The 24,240-nt window shown below is 44.5% G+C and overlaps 1 protein-coding gene across 5 annotated transcripts in view; it reads right to left on the reverse strand.

Annotated features, from left to right (window-relative positions):
• PPP1R13B (protein phosphatase 1 regulatory subunit 13B) overlaps nucleotides 1-24,240 on the reverse strand; it is a 93,972-nt gene that overhangs the window by 43,845 nt on the left and 25,887 nt on the right. For all 5 annotated transcript variants that reach the window (XR_009399238.1, XM_059374079.1, XM_059374078.1 and 2 more), the window contains exons 2-3: nucleotides 13,362-13,509; nucleotides 4,062-4,181 (exon numbers count right to left, since the gene is read on the reverse strand). Coding sequence is in view for 4 of the 5 variants with exons in the window: in XM_059374079.1 (XP_059230062.1) it covers nucleotides 4,062-4,181; nucleotides 13,362-13,509 (268 nt within the window). In the remaining variant the exon portion in view is untranslated. The remainder of the gene's footprint in view (nucleotides 1-4,061; nucleotides 4,182-13,361; nucleotides 13,510-24,240) is intronic.

Genomic DNA, 24,240 nt, shown 5'->3' on the forward strand with positions numbered 1-24,240 from the left:
TGGCCTTACTGTTTGGAGTCAGCAGACAGTGAACAGTAAGGGGTGACAGGTAGGGCGAGAGCTTCTGGGGCACCAGCCCCACTGAACCCTTCATGAGAACACCTCACCAGCTGCAGTCATGACCCCATGCAGCGCGCAGAGGAGGACACGGGGCGGAGGACTAGGAAGTCACTTGCCCGTGACGCACACCAAGAAGTCAGCCTCGCCTCTGCCTCCAGCACGCCGGCTCCCGGGTCCCGCTTTATGCTCTGGCCATGGCCCTCACCGAGGCACTTTACACGCCAAGCTTGCTCCCCGAAGTGCAGACGGTGGCCGAAGTGAGTGTCCTCTATGCTCTCCTCTAGCTTCCAAATACAGAATCCTCCTCACTCTGGTGGGGGGCTCCTTCCCTTCTCAGGACGGGTCCTACAGTTCTACACAATAAACCTCCAATGTCATCCCCTTCAAATGCTATCAGTCAGTGACAACTGCCTTCCACTGGGCTCTGTGGGAAGCACAGAGGAATCATGTTCTTGGATCCTCAACTCTGGCTGTAAACCGGAGAAGCTCAGTGAACAAAAGAGGGAACAAAGCACCCTTAAAAAAAAAAAAGATTTACTTACTTGAGATGGTGGGGTGGTGGGGGCAGTAGGGAGAGGCAGAGGGAGAGAATCGTTAAAGCAGACTCTCCACGGAGAGTGGAGCCTGACATGGGGCTCGAGCCCATGACCCAGGGGATCATGACCTGACTGGAATACAAGAGCCTGACACCCAACTGACTGAGCCACCCAGGCACCCCCCGAAGGACCCACCATCTTACTCCTCGGGCTCTGAGAGACAGGCGCAGTGTGCGTAAGCACAGGCAGAGGAAAGCCGGCAGAGGGGAGAGCACTGTGGGGTCTCTTGTGAGTCGGGGCCCACAGAACATGAAGGTGCGAGAAGGGACGTGACTGAAGGGAAAAGAAGGGACGAGGAGGTTGACGAGATGGTAGGGTCCTATTACAAATGCCATCTAAGCCAGGCTGAGGAGGGTCAAGCAGGGAGGCAGGGGCTTTACGGGAAGGTTCTACAAATCAGTGCAAGCTGTGATGAATTTGGTTCTTCGGTCCTCACGGACTGTCCCTAACAGTCTCCTTCCTGGGAGCTTCCTTCAGCCTGGTATCCTGCACGCTCCCTCCACATCTTGCTCGACCCCTCAAGGTCCCCAGTCTGCCTTTTGCAAACCCGCAGCTCTGTGCTGACAGTGGTCCTCTAGGCATCGTGCAGCCCAGTAGCCCCTCCTCGCAGGATCTGCCGGGCCTGCTGTGTCAGCTCCGCAAGGCAGAGCAGCACTGCGCGGGGAGGCCGCGCCGAACTGGAAGGTCAGCACTGTCACCTTCCTTAGGGCTCTGAACAGTTCTCTTTAAGTATCCCTAACGCTTTCAAACATTATAAAGTGAGAATAAGATCTTCCTCTCAGCCCACCACCCAGGACATTAACAGTTATGCACACATATTATATCAGTAAAGGTAAAATACAAAACATTTAATTCAAGTATAGCTAAGTACGGGGCACCTGGCTGGCTCAGTCAGTTAACCGTCCGCCTTCAGCTTCGGTCATGATCCCAGGGTCCTGGGATTGAGCCCCGCATGGGGCTCCCTGCTCGGTGGGAAGCCTGCTTCTCCCTTTGCCTGCCATTCCCCATGCTCGTGCTGTCTCTCTCTGTCAAATAAATACATAAATCTTAAAAAAAAAACAAAAAACCAACAGCTAGGTACAGGAGGGGTAAAGTATTTGGAGAGCTCAGGCAGAGAGCTAAAATACATTCTTGGCGCTAGAATAGCACGCAGCTGTCAGCTCATCTCGCCCTCCTCCCCGGGGGGCTTTTGTCCTGAGGAGCTGGACTCCTGTCTCAGGTACAGGGAGATGAAGAGCTGGACCTGGAGCCTGGCCTCCTGACTCCAGAAGACCGCGGACGGATGGAGGCAGAGCCAGAAGTAGTGAGACGCTGTCAAAAACAGCACCAGAACAATACTCACCACTATGGAAAGATGGGTTTTTTTTTTTGTTGTTGTTATTTTATTTTTTTTTAAGATTTTATTTATTTATTTGACAGACAGAGATCCCAAGTAGGCAGAGAGACAGGCAGAGAGAGAGAAGGATGTAGGCTCCCCACTGAGCAGAGAACCTGATGCAGGGCTCGATCCCAGGACCCTGGGATCATGACCCGAGCCGAAGGCAGAGGCCCTAACCCACTGAGCCACCCAGGCGCCCCTGGAAAGATGGTTTTAAAATAGCTAGTAGCTCATCCTAGGGGCAAAATGTCCTTTATGATAAAATATAAATAAAAGGGGATAATTTGCAATAAAGGAACCCTTTTACAAAAGGATGTCCCTGTTTATTTTTTTAAATACCAGAAGTAAGCTACAATCACAGTTAAATAACAAGTTAAAGGTCTCGTAATGCACAATGTATATATAGGCTTTTACAAAAAGATTCTCTTATTTTGTTTAAATTCTAATTCAAAAATAGGTAGCATATTGCCATGGTTTAAAATTCCAAAGGAGCACACGAGCGTACAATTAACTATTAGTCCTCCCTCCCCTGCAGCCTTCCCCTGCAGTTAGCCATGCGACCAGTTTCTTACGCTTCCAAAGACATTTTACCCAGGTACGAGCCAATACAGGCGCAGAGAATTAGGCTTCTGTCTCCGTCACACAGAAGGCGGCAACGGGCACGAGGGTTTGCACTGTGCTCACTTACTGACTTAGCTGTTCAGGAAATGGTGCGGGTCAGGGCAGAGCCCCTTCCTTACTTCGGGCAGAGCGGCAGCCGACCGCACGCACGCACCGCCTCCTCTTTAACCTGATGCCCACAACGCCCATGGCGGCCATCAGGCCACCGCTCCTGGCCGTGCTCCGAGAGCGGCCGTGCCCCTCAAGCAACGGTACGTCGGCCTTGTTTTGTATGTGTGCAGGCGTAGCTTTAGGGTAAGTTCTCAGAAGTGAGACTGCGAGGCTAAAGGTTTGGTTCCCTTGGGAGTTTAACAGAGGTTGCTAACTTGCCTCTCCGCAGCAGCTGCCACCTGGCGCGACGGCAGGGTCACGGACCCCCACCCCCCGGCCCCCCGCCAGCACCGCATTCGTCAATGCGCTCGTGCTCACCAGCGCAACGGGAGAAACAGATTCACTGTTTTCCCTACATTGCTTTCACTAGGAGTAAGGCTGAACATCCTTTCACATAACCTAGAGCCGGAGTGTGTTTGCTTTTCTGTGAACTTTAAAAAAAAAACTGATTTTCCTTATCAATTTTTAGGAACTCATATATAAATGTAGTTAGCCCTGCATACGAGCTATAAATGCTGTTTCCCAGGTTATACTTTGTCTTTTGACTTTGCTTAGGGTAGTTATTGCCACACAGGTTTTCTTTTGGGGGGGGGTTCTTCTTTTCTCAATAATTTGGTTTTCTAGTCTTCTATAGCTTAGTGTTATACTTAGAAAGGTCTTGTTCAGGGGCACCTGGGTGGCTCAGTTGGTTAAGCAACTGCCTTCGGCTCAGGTCAAGGTCACGGAGTCCCGGGATCGAGTCCCGCATCAGGCTCCCAACTCCATGGGGAGTCTGCTTCTCTCTCTGACCTTCTTGCCTCTCATGCTCTCTCTCACTGTCTCTCTCTCAAATAAATAAATAAAATCTTTAAAAAAAAAAAAAAAAAAGAAAGAAAGAAAGAAAGGTCTTGTTCACTCCAAGAATTAAAAAAAAAAAAACATTTCTCGGAATTTTTCTAATCCTTACATGGTTTTATTTATTCTTAAAATCTTGATATTTGATCTATCCAATATTTGTTAAAAGCAATAAAACAATGTCTTTAAACAGGAGGCCTCTTCACGTATCTGAGTCTATTGCCTGACCGGCCTGCAGCCCAGGGAATGAAGCGAGGCTGGGGCGGCCAGTGTGGAGCAGCTGCGGACGCGGGACGCCAACTCTCCCTCCTGCCACTTGTGAGTGAAGGGAAAACAAAGATGTAATTTATTTTAACATTTATTCCTATTTTATTTAAACAAACTACGGAAGGAGTTAACAAATGGGGAAAGCACTTCTCTACCTTGCTCAATGCTCTCGGTGGGGGAATCCTCGTGCCGAAGGAAAAACTTCACTTCTTCCCTGCGCGGCCCCCATTTCTGAAGATGTTCATACATCATGTGATCAAAGGGTATGGGACGCTCTAGAAAAAAAACACGTTTTACTTATTCCAGAAACAAAATGTCTCCAACCACAAGTAAAAAATACAGATTTAAATAAGTGTATACACACATATTAGAACTCAAAGATATTGTAAGCATTACATTTTAACTTTAATGAAGTGAAAGCAGGAGTATGAGTTCCTGGGAAATAATTTAGGTAACACGTAAGCACAGGAAGTGTATATAAAAGCGATTTTTCAACATTAACAGAAAAATGGCCTCTATAATATTTATTTATCAGGAGGCACTGTGCCTCCCACTCTTCAAAGAAACACATTAACACAGTGGTTCAGCCTCACCATTCATTAAAGGGTTGTGTGCGGCGGTCAGACCCACGCAGGACGGACTGGGCACCTGCTGGCAGCTCAGGTACCAGTGTTGTGAGTGTGGCCAGCACCCACAGAGACCAAAACTTACCCAGTTGATAATAAAAATTAAATTCTACAGAATCAAATGCACTAATATACTTCAAATAGTAAAATAAAGCTAAAATCCCCCTCGCTCACAGAGCAGCGACACCCGTCACTCGAGAAGGGCACTAACAGCTGCTAAATGTCTTGGAGGCACCACTTCATAGGTTTCATGCCAGGCTGCTTAGAACTGCATCACGTGTACAAACAGAAGCCAAAAACCTGGGTTGTTTACCTTTTTCTTAGTTATTTGAAGAACTATTTATATTTTGGATACTAATCCAGGGTTAGTTATATTGAAAATAGGCTTGTCTTTTAGTTTCGTTGGTGTCTTCTGTTAGAAGTTTAAAAATTTTAAATGTAAGTAATTATCAATCTCTTCTGATTTTGAAATTTTTTTGTACAATAAATCCTTTCTACTCCAAGGTCAAAAGTATAGTCCATATTTTTTTCCTACAAATTATAAAGTATTGCTTTTCATTGTCTTTATGGAACTGATCTGATTTTGTGTTTCATCCTTGAATCGTCAATTGTCCCAGCATTATACGCTCCCTCGAGTCTGCTTCCCCTGGAGACTGGTGATCGCCACCTCCGGCCGGCTCAGGCCCCCTCGGCCCCGGTCTCTTCCGCTCTGCTCTGCTCTGTGGGCTGTCACTCCTCCTCCACGCAATGCCCGTCTTCACTGCCACTGCTCTATCACTGCGTCTGCCAGCTGAGGCCCCCTCACGTGGCTTATCTTTAAAATAAAACTGTCTTGGCTCTGCTTGGCCCTTTGCTCTCATATATCTTTTATTTTTATTTTTTATTTTTTTTAAAAGATTTTATTTATTAGAGGGAGAGAAAGAGAGCTAGTGAGAGAGAGCATGAGTAGGGAGGAGAGGGAGAAGCTCCCTGTGAGCTGGGAGGGAGGCCAATGCAGGGCTCGATCCCAGGATCCTGGGATCATGACCTGATCGGAAGGCAGACTGAGCCACCTAGGTGCTCCTATTTTATTTTTTAAAAAGATTTTATTTATTTATTTGACAGAGACAGAGATCACAAGTAGGCAGAGAGGCAGGCAGAGAGAGGGGGAGGAGACTCCCCACTGAGCAGGGAGCCCGATGAGGGGCTCAATCCCAGGATCCTGAGATCATGACCTGAGCCGAAGGCAGAGGCTTACCCCACTGAGCCACCCAGGTGCCCCTAAAGGTCTGTAAATCTTAATCTATTCCTTTGTACCTTACAGATTTTTTTTTTGTCTACATAATATATAAAAATAACTTTCATTTTAGAATGACTGCCATCCTCTAGAAAAGTAGCCAAGACTGTACAGAGCTCACCTCACCCATTCCTTTTAATGCTAATATCTCAACTACAGTATCTTTGTCAAAACTAAGAAACTGATGCTGGTACATTACTGTTAACTAAATTCCAGGCTTTATCTGTATTCCATCAGTTTCTCCCCTGATGTCCTCTTTCTGTTCCAGGAACAGAACCAGAAAATGACACTGCATTTATTTGTCTGAAACCCTGGGTCTCTGCTGGTCAATGACAGTTCATTCATCCCCCTCCACCCTTTTTTTTAATGGCCTTGACAGTTGTGAGGAGTTCTGGTCAGGTCATTTATAGGATGTCCCTCCTGCTGACTTGTCTAATGTTTCTCCTCCCGAGGTGAGACGGAGGGGACGGGCTGGGGGAGAACCCCACCGAGCTGAGGCACCTTCTCCTTTCACCACACCAGGGTGTGCGTGCCGTCCCCATGACCGAGATGGGTCCCGCAGCCCGTGATGCTGGGCTCGCCCACCGAGCTAAGGTGGTGCCTGCCAGGTCCCCCCCACCCCAACGACTACCCGGTTCTCCAGCAGGCAGTTGGCAAATGCTGAGTGCTGCGAAGTGTGGAGGGACGACTACGGCTGAGGACAACAGCCTCTCTCCAGAAACAGTCCCCCGACACTTCCTTACATGCCGACAACTGATTCGTAAGACCCATTATGTCCTCTAGCTCTGTAATAGCAAATGGGAGGGAATTTCTCATTCTGAAGAGTTTAATACCTCTAAATACCTATTAAACTCCTCACAATGGTCAAGTGTGGAGCTATCTCCACCCCCACTGTTTGTTGTTAACATTAACAAATGTGGTTTGGGTAGGTGAAAAGTAAATTGTAGTGTGAACTATTCATATTTTGGGGGTAATTTCTTTTTTCTTTTTAAGATTTTATTTACCTGACAGAGAGATACAGCAAGAGAGGGAACACGAGCAGGGGGAGTGGGAGAGGGAAAAGAAGGCCTCCTGCTGAACAGGGAGCCCGATGTGGGGCTCGATCCCAGGTCGATCATGGGATTGTGACCTGGGATCATGACCTGAGCCAAAGGCAGACATACAAGGACTGAGTTACCCAGGTGCCACTTTGGCGTAATTTCTTGCTTAATTATTAATTATACCTTTCTGTTTTGTATTTTATTAGAGTTTGCATTTTACAAACATTCCTGAAAGGCCAAAGCGGCAATTTTTGAAGCCAAGGACCCTGAGATCATGACCTGAGCTGAAGGCAGAGGTTTAACCCACTGAGCCACCCAGGTGCCCAAACAAGAGAAATTCTAAACGTAGGCCTACACTGAAGAGAAGTAAAAACATGTGCCCACATAAACACTTGCATGTGAATGTTCACAGCAGCATTCTCTCAACCAAAAAGTGGAAACTACCCCAACGTCCATCACCTGCTGATGGATAAATGAAACATGGTCTATCATACAATCGGTATTACCAAACCAAACAAAGAAATTAAGTACTGAGATGTGCTACAACATGGATGAACCTTGAAACTATTATGCTAAGGAAAAGGCAGCCCCAAAAGCCACATATTCCATGATTCCATATAGGAGGTACTAAGAATAGTCAAACACCGAGGGCAGCCAGCCATACAGTGGTTGCCAGTGCCTAGGGGAGGAAGGAAGGGAAAGGAACAGAGTTTGGCGATGGCTACACAACTTTCAAACAGTGATTTTTATGATGTGCGAATTTTATCTCAAGTTGAAGGGGAAAAAGGAAATACTGAAATATTCCCACTGCTGCTTGTGCTGGACGTGAGGAAGGAAATCAGAAAGACCAGGGGCCCCCAGGCAGTGACCCGGCAGCATGACGGGACGACAACAGCACTGTTCACTGTCAACATGAGCGTATGGCTGCATGAGAAACCTTTCTCTAAATGCGCTCTGAGAAGTGGACTTTCTCTAAATCCACCCCGAGAAGTGGACTTTGAGACGGAGAGAGAACTTGACGGGCTGCAGCCTAATCAAACATGCACGGTGTGATGTATTGCTCTGCCCCAGACAAGTTCGACATTTCTCTGAAGGACCCTGCCACTCCCGGCAACGTAACATGTCTGCGCTGCTAACTCCCCCGTCCTGCACGCGCAGGCCAGCCGTATCTTGTTCCTCAAACATCAGGGCAAAGACAGAAACGGTCTCATCTCAGTTGAAGATGATATCTGTGTTTGCTTAGCTCAAGTTCTGCACACAATTATTTGCACAAAAAACCCAAGCACAAAGTAAACTTTAAAGAAGTAAATCAGTTTTCAAAGTAACATTTCTAGGGGCACCTGGGTGGCTCAGTGGGTTAAGCCTCTGCCTCCGGCTCAGGTCATGATATTAGGGTCCTGGGATCGAGCCTCCCATCAGGCTCTCTGCTCAGGGGTGGGGTGGGGGGGCTGCTTCCCCCGCTCTCTTTCTGCCTGACTCTCTGCCTACGTGTCATCTCTGTCAAATAAATAAATAAAATCTTTAAAAAAAAGTAACACTTTTAATGTATACAGGCCTATAAAATATTTTTAAAATATTTCCTTTCTTTCTTTTAGAGAGAGAGAGCACATGAGAAGGCGGAGGAGCAGATGGAGAGGCAGAGAAATAGAATTTCCAGCAGACTCCTCACTGAGCACAGAGCCTGACATGGGGCTTGATCCCAGGACCCTGAGATCATGACTGGAGCAAAACCAAGAGTCTGACACTCAGCTGACTGAGCCACCCAGACACCCCTGAGGATTACTTTATAACAATTAAATCCAATTTTGTCCTAAGTCAGTTATTTAACAAATTTGTTGCTTCCATTTATGAATTAAAAATTTCAAAGAAAAGATTATTTTCAAGAAAAGTAAGCTAAGCTTCACTGCCCTTGTTTTAAATAATAAAGGCTCCCTACAACATCATGTTTGAGTGAAAGGGGAAGCCAAACTGCCCTATGCATGTTACATAACAGTGTCTCACATAATGGGAATTTATGGTAAGATTTTCAGGCATTCTTGGATAAGGCAAAAATAAAATGAGTAGGAAACTTAACAAAAGGAAAAGCTGAAGTTTCTACCTCCACACCTAGTTCACAATAGAGCTGGCCCTGGGTGGGAGAGAAGCACAGGTACGGCAGGCTAATATGATAAGCTAGCCAACCTGACAGATTGTGATAGGCTGATCTGTGTCGCCCCACTAATTCATACACAGAACTCTTTTTAAAAAATTTTTTAGATTTTGTTTATTTGACAGAGAGAGAGATCACAAGTAGGCAGAGAGACAGGCAAAGGTGGGGGTCGGGGGAAGCAGGCTCCCCGCTGAGCAGAGAGCCCCATGCGGGGCTCCATCCCAGGACCCTGAGATCATGACCTGAGCCGAAGGCAGAGGCTTAACCCACTGAGCCACCCAGGCGCCCCATATGCAGAACTTTTAACCCCAGAACTTCAGAATGCAATCCTTTGGAGACTGGATCTTTAAGGAGGTATTAAGTAAAAATGAGGTCACCAGGGTGGGCTTGATTCCAATGTGTCCTCATATGAAGAAGAGACTAGAAGAGATTAAGACACAGACATGCACAGAGGGAAGACAGAGAGAAGGTGGCATCTGTAAGCCAAAGAGAGAGGCTTCAGGAAAATCGTAGCCTATCAACACTCTGACCTCAGACCGGAGAATGAACGCCTGGTGTTTAAGTCCCCAAGGCCGTAGTACCGTGCTACAGCAGCGCTAGCAAACCACTCTACAGATCTGCAGAGACACTCCCTTCTCCAAAGCACAGACACCGCCAGTGGAGCATACACTTCTGGCGCACTGATCATACTCATACAAGACAAGCTGCAGATGTGAGAATTTTCATGCAAGGATTCTCTGAAACCTGAAAATTTCTGTAAGAGTTTCTCTAGGGTAAAAAGATAAGAGAATGGCTATTCTAAGTGCTTTCCCTCTTCCTCTGAATCTTACCCACCAGAAAGTATCTCTTTGAGACCCAGCTTTGCCGTCTGTTTTATTCAGTGATTTAAGAATTTACTGAGGGAAATACGAAGCCAACAGACAAGTTCCTGCCTTCAGGAACTGTAGTCCAATGAGAGATACAAAAACTACCGTATTCTGTTCTGATAAATACTGTGACAGCATGGCAGCGCAGGAGAGGTACACTAACACCCGCTGAGACTCAAGGAAGGGAGGAGAAGCAAAGAACGAACAGAAGTTAGCGAGCAAAGGGAGCCAGGAGCTAGGGATTGTTCTAGACAATGACAAGCGCTTACACAAAAGCCAAGGCAAATACAGTGGCCAGCATGCCGGGACCCTCTGCTGTGAGGGTCATTACCTCCTTACCTCATTCCTGATGAGGTAAAATAACACGGTATGATTTCAGGTGGGCCTGGAGACAAGGACAGCACCAACCAAAAGACTCCTGTGAGAGGGACCAGCATTCTCAATGGCCAGGGACCTTCTGGGGCAATGACACTTGCTGAAGGAGATTATTCCCTCCCAGAGAAGGCAAAAGAGGGGGAGAGGGAGGTGAAGACTTAGAAGTGGTAACAAGTCACAATGAACAAGACTGCTAAGAGGCTGGGGAAGAAGCAACAGTGAGACAATGATCAGGCTCTCACAGCAGTCCCCCAACAAACTGTCATTACTTAACTGTCCCCCCTCCCCATGGCCAGTTTCCCGTCACTGTTATCAGTGCTATCACTGATAACTGAGGACCTACCCTCCTACCTCTGGTTTAGTAATACTCCAACATTTATCAAAGTCAAATTCCTCTCACGGTGCCCTTAAATCTTTGCTCTGGGGGTACCTGGGTGACTCAGTCATTAAGCGTCTACCTTCAGCTCGGGTCATGATCCCAGGGTTCTGGGATCGAACCCCGAAGCGTGTTCCCTGGTTGGTGCGAAGCCTGCTGCTCCCCCTCCCACTCCCCCTACTTCTGTTCCCTCTCTCACTGTGTCTGTCTCTCTCTCTCTCTGTGTCAAATAAATAAATAAATAAAAATTTAAAAAAAATCTTTGCTCTGAATTCTAAGGATAACATTAAAAGCAAAGACTTTGGAATAAAATATTTAAAAATCATATACCCAACAAGGGATTTGTGTCTAGAATATATAAAGAACTCTTACTGGGGATGTATTGTACAGCATGGTGACTTTAGTTAATAATACTGTGATGCATATTTGAAAGTTGCTAAAAAAAATAGATCTTGAAAGTTCTCGTCATAAGAAAAAATTTTTTTGTAACTGTGTAGTGATGGGTGTTAATGAGACTTACTAAAGTGATCATTTCACAATATATACAAATATCATTAGGTATGTGAAACGAATATGTTATATTTCAATTATACCTCAATTAAAAACAAAAACTCTTATAACTCAATAATAAGACAACTCAATTGGGGCACCTGGGTGGCTCAGTCAGGTAAGTGTCTGCCTTTAGCTCAGGTCACGATTCCGGGGTCCTGGGATCGAGCCCCATATATCAGGGTCCTTGCTCAGTGGGGAGCCTGCTTCTCCCCTAACTGCTGCTCTGCCTGCTTGTGTTTGCCCTCTCCCTCTCTGTGTCAAGTAAATAAATAAAATCTTTAAAAAAAAAAAAAAAGACAACTCAATTAAAAAACGGGCAAAGGATCTAAATAAATACTTTTCTAAAGAAGATATGCAAATGGCCAATAAGCACGTGAAAAGACACTACATATCATTCATTAGTCACTAGGGAAATGCAAATCAGAACCACAATGAGATACAGCTCACACCCACTGCATAACTCTGAGCGCACTGACATGACTGAATTGCACACTTTCCGTGGGTGAACAGTACGGTATGTGAATTTTATCTTAATAAAGCTACTTAAAAGAAGTGTAAGCCTTCAGCGATTGTTCCTAAGTCCCCTTTAAACTCTCACATTCGGATGCTCTCAGGATCACCCCAGACTCAGCGAGTTCCAGGTGATCATTCTTGTCCTCCGTCCTCCGGAACTCAGACCCGTCCACAGCCACCACCTCTGTTTTCCTGCCCCAGGAATCCTCCGGTACTGAAGGTCTTTGTCAAGCTAGCTCTAGCTTCTTCCCTGCTGCCTACCTTCTCTCACCGCCAGTCCCTCAGCTACCTTAGAAGCACGCGGCGCCTGTGTGCTTCTCTCCTCCTGCCCTCTCATCGCCTCCCTGCTGAGTAGGGCCTATCTGCATTCCACCTCTCCTTTAGAATCCAAGCTATTCTGCGGAAATTTTTGTATTCAGTATCGTATTATTTATGCTGATCTTCTCTGCCCAGCTTTCGAATAAGAGCCAGTAGAGTCAGCCCTCGAACAACACAGAGGTTAGGAGCGCTGACCCTGTGTGCAGTCAAAAATTCACATGTAGGGGCACCTGGAAGGCTCAGTGGGTTAAAGCCTCTGCCTTCGGCTCAGGTCATGATCCCAGGGTCCTGGGATCGAGCCCCACATCGGGCTCTCTGCTTGGCGGGGAGCCTGCTTCCTCTTCTCTCTCTCTCTGCCTGCCTCTCAGCCTACTTGTGATCTCTGTCAAATAAATAAATAAAATCTTAAAAAAAAACTTCACAAGTAACTTTTGACTTCCTGAGAACTTAACTGCTAACAGCCTACTGTTGGACTGTTAGTCTTACTGATAACATAAACAGCTGATTCACACGTATTTTTTATGTTACAGGTATTACATACTGTGTTCTTATAGTAATAGCTAACTTCTTCATTTTTTTGGTATTTGCTATGTGGTTCATTTGCAAGTTTTTTCAAATTGTTGCAAATGTCCCCAAATTTTCCAATATATTTACTGAAAAAAAAATCCACATATAAGGGGACCTGAGCAGTTCAAATCCGTGTTATTCAAGAATCAACTGTATTTGCTCTTCACAGTTTAATAAATATTTATCAAGGGCCTACTGTTTTAACAGGTTTTATATGGAGGGGAAAGAAAATAGTGTTTCGGGATGCCTGGGTGGCTCAGTCGTTGGGCGGCTGCCTTCCACTCGTGTCATGATCCCGGCATCCTGGGATCGAGTCCCGCATTGGGCTCCTAACTCAGCAGGGAGCCTGCTTCTCCCTCTGCCTCTGCCTGCCACTCTGCCTGTGCTCACTCTCTCTGACAAATAAATAAATAAAATCTTTAAAAAAAAAAAAGAAAGAAAGAAAATAGTGTTTCTGCCTTGAAGTGTCAGAGGGGAAAAGCTGATGAACAACTCGGTACATATGAAACATGACTGCACAGTCTCAGAGGACAGAGAACTCGTGTGACGGTGGTGAGGTCAAGAAAGCTCTCACAGAAGAACTCCGTCTATTTTCCCTACTTATCGCAGACGGCACTAGTAAGGGTCCAATTATACATCTTTCACAAAACGCATCTAAAATCTTATCCCCAAGTAATGTGATTTTAATTAGTCAGTTCCTCATTACCACAGATAACTAAGAACCAGAAGCAAAATCTTGCATTTCATAAATATTAAATTTTATGTACATAGTCATCCCTACAGAGCTTAATACATACCATTTCCCCTCCACACTTCAGCTAAATGGCAACTGCCTTCTCCAGGTTCCTTGCAAAATTCTACAACATCTCGACATGTTGTTTCTGGTGTTATAGGAACTTCTGTTAGAATCTGTTCGTTGTTGCTCAAGAACACGGTTAATATCATCTGTAAGAGAAAAGATCAACAGCTACAACTCTGAGTCATCATCACAGGGATTAGTCTGTAAATTTAAAGCGATCCCCTCTATCTCCCACTCCTCCCACGTACACCAAAATGCCTACAGGATCAGTTTTTGGAAACAGGCTAATTCTAAAATTCAGCTGAAACAGCAGCGACTGTTGATCTCGGGGTTGTGAGTTCAAGCCCCACACTGGGTGTAAAGACTACCTACACAAATAAGAAATAAAGTTAAAATTTTAAAAATCATGTAGAAAAATTAAAATGTAAAACAAGTCAGGAATATTCCAAAAGAAAATAACATTAGGAGGAAACTAGCATTACCAGATACAATAAAGCCTCAAGTACTGCAGAAGTAAATAAATATATCAATGGAACAAATATGAAGTCCAGAAACAGGAAATGGTAAATGATGAAGGAGATACCTCAGAATTGAAGAAGGAAAAAGACTGCAATGAGTGATGTCTGAAAAACTGATATTCCCATCTGGGGAAAAAAAACTGGATTCATACTGCATATCATTTACCAGCAAAGACTCATACAAGATCAAATATTTAAATATAAATCATAAATTTATAAAAGTTCTAGAATAAAATCAGGTAAATTCCTTTTTATAACCTTAGAGTACTGAAGCTCATTCTAGCTATAGCTCAAAAACCAGGCACTATAAAAAAGATGGATATATTCAAGCAAAAAAGACAAACTGAGAGAAAAACATCCGCAGCACATATTACAAATAACAGGCTAACCTCCTTAACATGCAAAAGGCCCCTAAGGGGGGCCTGGGTGGCTCAGTTGTTTGTGTTTGGCTTGGGTCATGATCTCAGGGTCCTGGGATCCAGCACAGCCCTGAGCCCTGCCCAGCGGAAAGCCTGAATCTCCCTCTCCCTCTGTCTCTGCCTACTTGTGCTCTCTCTGTCAAATAAATAAATAAAATCTTAAAAATAAATAAAGGTTCCTAAAAATTGGTAACAAAAAGACCAAATATCCAATTTATTTTTAAAAACTGGCTGAGGAAGAGACGCCTGGCTGATTCCACCAGTGGAGCCTGTAACTCTGGATCCTGGGGTCATGAGTTCAAGCCCCACATTAGGGATAGAGTCTACTTCAAAAAAAAAAAAATAAAAAGTTTAAAAAACTGTCTGGGGATATACAACAATATATCAGAATAAAATGCAAATGGTCCTTAAACATGAAAATACAGTATCATGCATTAAAAGAAACTGTCCAACATTTAAAAAAAAAGATTTCATTTATTTATTTGAGAAACAGAATGAGCAAGAGAGCACGCAGGGTAGAAGGGCAGGGGGGGAGAGAGAAGCAGACTCCCTGCTGAGCAGGGAGCCTGACAGAAGGCTCGATCCCAGGACCCTGGGATCATCACCTGAGCCAAAGGCAGACGCTTAATGACTGAGCCACCCAGGCGACCAAGGATTTTTTTTTTAATCTTAAAAAAAAAAAATCCTACCATTTTGATCTAAGATCTAAAGCAATCATAATGGAAGGGATTTCTTTAAAACACTACTCCTAAAATACAATTTAAACCAAAGATTTTCTTTAATCAGTATTATGAAATGTTTATTCTTTGCTCAAAGTCAGAAACAAAAGCTCCATTTGTCCCCAAATCCTCCTCTCACTTAAAATTTCAGCCATCAGTTAAGTATTTTAGTTCATTGTTCAAGTAGTTTTTTTCTTAGCAGTGTCCTAAATTCCTAAATCTTGAAATTAAACATCTTTAGATTGATGGTCAGATGGTACATAACCGAAACTGGTAACAGCTTTCAACTGGTTTCCTTGCCACCAACGTCCCCTCAGTCCAGCGGCTCCGCCAGTTCACTTTCTGAATGTAAATCTAATGAAGTCATCCCCCGGCTTAAAATACTCAGGAGCTCCATAAGGCTGAACAGCAGCCTTTCCCAGAGAAGTTTTTTTCTAGTATATAAACAGGAAACAGGTTTCTTTACTGAGCACTTAGGAGCCGAATGTTCATGTGAACCTGGACTTCTTCCCCCAGAGACTCTTCTGGGGCCTGGATTTCCTTGGAAAGCCCTCGGAGAAGGCCTCCAGACTACCGGCTGAGCTCCGGCTCCCAGCAGAGCAGAACCAGTTATACAAAACTTCCTGGCCTGCCCCTACACACGCTGAGCCTTGCTCCCTGAACTCCAGTCCAAGTTCTCTCCGGCTGCTGTCCCTGCCCGAGGGCCCCACCTGCTCGCCTGCAAACTCCAATTCACCCCCCAAAATTCAGTTCACAGGCCACCACCTGTGCAAAACCTCCTGTCACCACCTCCTCTCCCCGAGGAGACGACCTCCGTCCTCTGAGTCCCCCTCACTCTCACACCTATCTTTATCGCATCACAGCATTACAGGTCTCCCCCTGCTCACCAGGCTCCAAGCGACCAACTTCAGGACCCGTCATTTCCTCGGGGCCTAAGCAGTACCCGAGCCTGGTGGTCGACACACGAATATCCGGCTGATTGCACGAACCACACGGAATACAAAGCCCCCGCCGCACCGGATGATGGGGGCACTGCGGCAGGTAACCCACAAGCTGCCTGTTCAGGAAGCAAGCACTGCCCCTGCAGCTCCTCTTGCATATTACACGTACATTTGAATTTTACAAGCAGTTAAACAGTTACTTCTGCTCACTAACCCATAAGAGGAAATGATTGAATTGGGGGCTTCTGAATACTGAAATAGGCGGACTGGAATCTATAGAATTTGGAATAAAACAGTAATTCCTGGATCCAGTACAAACAAGTCCAGAACTGAAGGGCCTTAATGCTTTCACAGTTTCAACAAAACTGGAATGCATTTTTGCTCTTGTTTACACATATTTTATACTTCTAATGATACATTCCGTCATTTCAGAGAAAATGGTTTTCAAGATCTAATAATAGATTTTCCTAAATCATGCTTTATAAATCAAAATTTTGAATTAGTGAAACTTTTTTTTTCTTTTTTCTACTACCTTCTCTTTAAATGCTAACACCGCCGCTCACCGGCAAGCGGCCAAGTTCGTGCCCTGTTTCCCTCAGCTGCTCAGAGCATGGATTCCTCACCCCCGTGCCTGCTGCAGTGGCCGGTGCTGTGTTCGCAACACCACGAGGCAGGGAATGTTGACACCATCATTTGCTTCTGGAAGACAGCAAGACCTGGGATGGGCACAGACCACGGGCGCCACGCAGCTCCACCAGCACGCACAGGGCCGGGCTCACTTGCTCTGAGCAGCACCGTCCCCGACGATCACGCTGTCGGAGTGAAGGATGGGGCAACGCTATTTGGGGACACTTTTGAATTACGCCGACTTTTCAGCTCACAAGTAAGATCAACATGGTGGGGTGGGGGAGGGGAGGCTGAATGGCACAGTTAGGAGTCTGGACATTCAACTGTAAAAGCTAATTCATCCAAAAGTCACTAAGCATTACCTCAGCTTTTAAGCTTTCTTTTATAGTCTTTAGTAAACCCTATCTTTTCTAATCTTAGCAAAATTCATTTCCTCTAATCTCCAATTATTCAATCAAAGCTAATTTCATTATAATCATGACAGATTTAGAAGCTTTCCAGATAAAAGAAGCTGGCATTGATCTGGATGGTATAGACTTCCCTAAACCATCACCTAAAATTAAACTGAAAAGGCATGTGACTGCCATTATTCTAGCAAGATTTCCTTCACTTAAGAAACTAAACGTCTTGAGGCACCTGGGTTTTGGGTGGCTCAGTCCGTTAAGCGTCTGCCTTCCGCTCAGGTCATGATCCCGGGGTCCTGGGATCCAGCCCCAGCGGGCTCCCTGGGGGGGAGTCTGCTTCTCCCTCTGCCCTTCCCCTGCTCATGATCTCTCCCTCATCTGCTCTCGCTCTCTCTCAAACAACAATAACAACTAAATATCTCCAACAAAAATATATTTTATGGATCCTAGAAGCACATTTTGTTTTGTTTACATTTTAACATCTCTGAAACCATAACATATCTTAGAACTGATACCTGTCACAATCTGACAGGTAGTGTTATTTTTTTCTCTTAATAATAACTATAAGACAGAAAGAAGAAACGCAATAGGATTGGGAAACTAAAGAAAACAAGTACAGAGAAAAAGAAGTTAAAGCTCATCCTTCCTGAAAGATGAATATGCTGAAAAGCAGAGATTTTGGGGGTGCCTCGGTGGCTCAGTGGGTTAAGTCTCTAGGTTCGACTCAGGTCATGGGCTCAGGGTTCTGGGATCGAGCCCCACATTGGGCTCTCTGCTCAGCAGGGAGACTGCTTCCCACCCCACCCCAACCCCACCTGCCGTTCCATCCCCTTGTGATCCCTCTCTCTGTCAAATAAATAAATAAAATATGTAAGTTAAAAAAGAGAGAGAAACCTGCCAAGGTTTTCATACTGTGCACTGTAACACACACGGCAGGTGAGGACCGGACACCGACACCTACTGGCCCCAACCACCCTTCAGCCCAGACCACGGCCCACAGACCCTGCGCGCCCTGCTTCCCCTTCTCAATCACCCACACACGTCCGCCTCCTCTTGGAAGTTTTCCTGACACCAATGTTTGACCTTCCTGAACCAACCTGAGCGAGAGCCTCCTATTCTGCTGATGACAGACTGCGGCTATTTCCAGTGCCGCATTCTTACACTACATAATGGGTATTTTCTTGATTACATCCTCTACTGGAACACTGTGACTCATGGGAGTGACTTGTAACCCATTGCCAGGTTTTGAAATCAAGCTGCATGTATATTTCTTTTCTCTCTCTTTTTAAAGATTTATTTATTTATTTATTTGACGGACAGAGATCACAAGTAGGCAGAGAGAGAGGGGGAAGCAGGCTTCCCGCTGAGCAGAGAGCCCAATGCTGGGCTTGATCCCAGGTCCCTGGAATCATGACCTTAGCCAAAGGCAGAGGCTTAATCTACTGAGCCACCCAGGTGCCCCTTAGTATTCTTTTTAATCAAAACCCCCAGAAATCGGGGCGCCTGGGTGGCTCAGTGGGTTAAGCCGCTGCCTTCGGCTCAGGTCATGATCTCAGGGTCCTGGGATCAAGCCCCACATTGGGCTCTTTGCTCAGCAGGGAGCCTGCTTCCTCCTCTCTCTCTCTCTCTCTGCCTGCCTCTCTGTCTACTTGTGATCTCTCTCTGTCAAATAAATAAATAAAATCTTTAAAAAAAAAAAAAAAAAACCCCAGAAATATGCATAAGGCCAGTGACGGCAGGACTCGTGTGCTGGCACTCAGAGCCCGAATACAACGGGGCCTCATGGACATGCTCAGTGAATGAGGACAGGCTGGCAGGCAGGTAACTGTACAACCGTCGTGAGTAATCTGAGAGGCCACTGCATCCTTTTCAAGAACACTGGAGCTACATAAAGAAAACCAACTAATCACTAATAATAACCACAAACTTACATATCTACATACATCTACATATATCCTTTAAAATGTTTACAAACTTGGTATTTTTTTTTTTTTTTTTTTTTTTTTTTTTTTTTTTAAAGATTTTATTTATTTATTTGTCAGAGAGCGAGTGAGAGCAAGCACAGGCAGACAGAGTGGCAGGTAGAGTCAGAGGGAGAAGCAGGCTCCCTGCGGAACAAGGAGCCTGATGTGGGACTCGATCCCATGACGCTGGGATGATGACCTGAGCTGAAGGCAGCTGCTTAACCAACTGAGCCACCCAGGCGTCCCCAAACTTGGTATTTAAAGGATGATCCTGGTCTAAGGAAATCAAACAAAGCACAAAGTAGGGATGTATAAGACATTATAAAACAGGAACTATCTGCAATATACATATGTATCAAATTATCACACTGTATACAATGTTATACAACGTTACATGTCCATTATACAATGTTGCAATATTCTATGTCAATTTTATCTCAGTAAAGCTGGGGGAGAAATGATCCTTAAAAACAAAAAAGGAACTATCCTATAATGGAAAAGTCAGGTAATAACCAGTGTTGAGGATGTGGAGAATCTGAAACTCTCATGCACTAGTATGGGAATATAAACTGGTATAGCCATTTTGAGAAACTGTCTGTTCAGTTTAAAATGTTAAACACAGATCTATCATATGACCCAGCAATTCCTCTCCTAGATATCTGTCTTAAGTGAATAAAAATATATGTCCATACAAAGGCCTGTGTGGAAATGTTTGTAAGCAGCATTATTCACAATAACCAAAAAAAAGTAAATAATCCAGGGGCACCTGGGTGGCTCAGTGAGTTAAAGACTCTGCATTGAGCTCAGGTCATGATCTCGGGATCCTGGGATCAAGCCCGGCATTGGGCTCTCTGCTCAGCAGGGACCTGCTTCCCCCTCTCTCTCTGCCTGCCTGTCTACTTGTGATCTCTGTCTGTCAAATAAATAAAATCTTAAAAAAAAAGAGTACACAATCCAAATGTCCATCAGCCAATAAACGTGGTATTATCGTACAATGGAATATTATTCAGCCATAAAAAGAAACAAAGTACTGACCTAACCAGGCTGCAAAATGGAGGGACCTTAATCGCATTATGCCTTATGAAAAAAACAATGCTTACACAAAAAAATCACACATTATATGATTCCATTTATGTGAAATCTCCGTAACAGGTAAATCCACAGAGTTAGAAGCTAGGTAAAATGGAGAGATTTTAAACAGGCACAAAATTTATTTTTAGGGCGACAGAAATGTTCTAAAATTAGACTGTGGTGATGGTGGTACAACTCTGTAAATTTACTACAGATCACTGAATTGTTCATTTTTATGGTATATAAATTATGCCGCCAAATAAAGGAAAATGTCAAAACTACAAACATCCAGAAAAGGAAATGGGAAATTCTACTTATGTGATAGAAAGAAGCCTGAAATAAATGAAATTCTGTCACTGGTTCTACCACTGCTTTTGCTGTGACTGCCTGCAGAATCACCCCCTCCTGCTTCTCTGGGCCATGGCTTCTCACCAGCAGCTCAGGAGACAATACGGATAGAATATACCCTTTAGAACGTTTCTCCGAATTTGCTGGCCCTCATCCACTCAGGTAAAACCTTAGATCCCTTAGCCCACCAACCCCACCTACTTTCATATCTAGTGGAAAAGGAATGCAGAGACAACAAAGATAACAGGAGGAATAAAATGACAAGAGCTATACAACAATGCAGCTACTTTAGGTTATAAATACCTCACCCAGGAGCTTACAATTAAGTAGCTCATAAAGGTCACAGAAAGCACCAGCTGGAGTCAGGGTAAAGGAACATCAGAAGACCCTTTCAAGTTTTCCAGTGGGCTATGTGCCCCAGTATGAGAATCAACCTTTGCTCCCTTCTGACCCTAACACTGTTCACCAATTCACCTGTTAAGAATCTCAGAAACAGGGGCGTCTGGGTGACTCAGTGGGTTGGGCCGCTGCCTTCGGCTCAGGTCATGATCTCAGGGTCCTGGGATCGAGTCCCTCATCGGGCTCTCTGCTCAGCGGGGAGCCTGCTTCCTTCTCTCTCTCTCTCTGCCTGCCTCTCAGTGTACTTGTAATTTCTCTCTATCAAATAAATAAATAAAATCTTAAAAAAAAAAAAAAAGAATCTCAGAAACATTAGGGCTATAGAGAAAACTAAGTCTAAGACCTCCCCTTGAATGTCTCATCCCACTTCCCTAAATCAGCCTCTCAAAGACTGAAAAACACATGCGAGGGGTCCCTTGCCCACTCACAAAGAGGAAGGAACAGAAAATGAAACAGACCAGGGAGGTGCCCTTGACCCCCTGCTCTCTCACCCTCCACAAGCAACACATCAGTAACACTGTGGACCCTAATTTTAAAGTATACCCAGACTCTGACTGCTCCTTTTTGTTGCGATAGATACATCACCTCCTTCAATGTCCTCAAGTGTTTTCCTACTTTTCTCAGAATAAGATCTAAAGTCCTAAATCCTGCCTCCAAGGTCCCACATGATCTGCATCATATACACACCACTTGGATCTTACCTCTCACCACACCTCCCCCTTCACTGCCCTATTCCAGCCACAGGGGAAGAACACATTTTCACTGTTCTTCCAACAGAGGAAGCCAATTCCTGCCTCAGGGCCTTTGTACTTGCTGTTCTCTACCTAGGCCATGCTTCCCCTCAGCTACTAGCATGGCTGTATGATTCTCTTCTTTCGGGCCTCGGCTCCAATGTCACCTTATCAGAGAAGCTTTCCCTAATCAATCTAACACAACACTATTCTATCACTCAGTCCCTTTCCTATCCTGCTTTTACTCTCCTTCCTAGCACTCACCACCACCTAAACTATGTTATATATTTATGTTCCACTGGAACACAAGCTGCCTGAGAACAGAAATTTTAGTGTACTGTGGCATCACTAGTGCCTGCAGCACTGCTCAGATCACAGTAGGCACTCAATAAACTTCTCCAATTATATATAAAGTGTTTTTCAATAGGTTGAGTTATGAAGGGTAGGCACCTGCCTTCTCATCAAGGTCTCTACAGAAAGAGGCTGACAACAGTTTACCGCTCTTATCAGTGAGTTATTAGACATCAGAGAGAAGGAAAAAAACTTTGAAAAATGCTAGTATGAAGTCAAGAGCCTATATACACACGTGATACCGCCTTGGCAGATTTCACTCAAACCTGGAGAAGCAGCGGCGGCCCTCGTTCAAGCTTCCCTCTTACCACAAGGTGGCACTGCAGAGTATCAGGGAGTGAATTCCCTGACCCTCTCAGATTTGGGAGGAGTTAGATTACCTCCAAAGAAAACAGAGGAATAGTTCAATAAGATCATGTTAAGTTCAATTTCCAAAACTGGGATTTGCATTAATTTGGAAAAAAACAAAAAAAAACAAAAAAAAACAGAATTGGTCTTTGGAGAGCAATGAAATTTTTTTTCTAATAAATGAGAAGTATAAAACTGCAAGGATACATATTTAACTCTCTTGAGAGGACAGATACATTTGAATATCTGAGTAGCATCTATTCAAAGTTAAATGTCCAGGGGCACCTGGGTGGCTCAGTTGGTTAAGAGGTTAAGGGCCCAACAGGGCAAGGACAGTATCAGCTCTAAGCTCCTGCTGATCAGTGTAGGATTCGTTGCCCAGAATGGCGGCTGCTTTACTGACACTGTCCATGTGGACATTAGGGAAGCAGAAAAACACAGATCTTCAAACCACAGGCTGTGACCCACTAGTAGGCCATAAGATCAATTAGTGCCTCAAGGGCCATTTTTGGTTTTTAATGAAATAGAACAGAACAGTACAAAACAGTGTTAAGAGAGCAAAATGACAAGCCATGGACTGGGAGAAAATATTTACAAAATACATATCTGATAATGAGCTTACATCCTAAATATACAAAGAATCCTTATAACTTGATAATAAGAAAACAAATCAATCAAAATATGGACAAAAGAGGGGCGTCTGGGTGGCTCAGTGGGTTAAGCTCAGGGTCCTGGGATGGTGTCCGGCGTCAGGCTTTCTGCTCAGCAGGGAGCCTGCTTCCCACCCACCCCCCTCTCTGCCTGCCTCTCTGTCTACTTGTGATCTCTCTGTCAAATAAATAAATTTAAAAATCTTAAAAAAAAATATGGACAAAAGAGCCTTAAAGATCAATTAAGACATACAGATGGCAAACAAGCAGAAAAGATGCTCAATGTCACGGATCACTAGGGAACTCCACATTCAAACAATAATGGCACCATGCACCTAACTAGAAAGGCTAAGCACTAAATGCCGTGAGGAGGCAGAACAAGAGCTCACTGGTGGGAATGTGAAATGATGCAGCCACTCTGGAAGGCGGCCTGGCCGTTTCTTACGGAACTAAACATACTCTTACCATAGGATTTAGCAGTGGAGCTCCCTGGTGTTTACCCAAATGAGTTTGAAACTTACATACAAAAACCTACACAGGAACGTGTATAGCAGTTTTATTCATAACAGTCCAAAATTGGAAGCCACCAGGATGTCCTTCAGTAGGTGGATGGGTAAAGGAACAGTGGTTCATCCAGATGATGGAATATTATTGAACAATAAAAAGAAATGAGGTATCAAATCACAAAAAGAAACAGAGGACTCTTAAATCATACTGCTAAGTGAAAACCACCAGTGTGAAAAGGCTACACACTGTACAGTTCCAACTATATGACAGTTCTGGAAGAGCAGAAACTATGGAAACAGTAAAAAGATCAGTGGTTGCCAGGGGTTTGGGGGACAGGGAGGGATGAATAAGCAGAGCATAAAGGGTTTCTAAGGCAGTGAAAATACTCCATATGTTATGGTAATGGCGGAGAGATAACATTAACATTTGTCCAAATCCACACAACTATATGATACAAAGAGTGAACTGCATGTGAACTATGGTCTTTAGTTAAAAATAATTTTTCAACATGAGTTCATCAATTGTAACAAATGTAGCACATTAATGCAAGATAGTAATAGCAGGGAAAACTTGGGCGCCTGGGTGTGTCAATTGAGCCTCTGCCTTCATCTCACGTCATGATCTCAGGGTCCTGCGATCGAGCCCTCATGAGGCTCAAACGGGAGTCTGCTTCTCCCACTCCCTCTTTCCCCCCCTCAGCTTGCGTTCTATGCACATGCACTCTCTCTTTCAAATAAATAAATGCAAACTGTAAAAAAAAAACCAATACAGGAAACTGCTGGGGCTCAATTTTTCTAAAAAAAAAAAAACAACAACAACAACGAAGTCTATTAGCATAAAATACAAAGTCAAACAGTACACTACACACGGTAAGGTAAGT

This window comes from Mustela nigripes, chromosome 13 (assembly GCF_022355385.1).
Source record: "Mustela nigripes isolate SB6536 chromosome 13, MUSNIG.SB6536, whole genome shotgun sequence".
Classification (NCBI taxonomy): Eukaryota; Metazoa; Chordata; class Mammalia; order Carnivora; family Mustelidae; genus Mustela; species Mustela nigripes.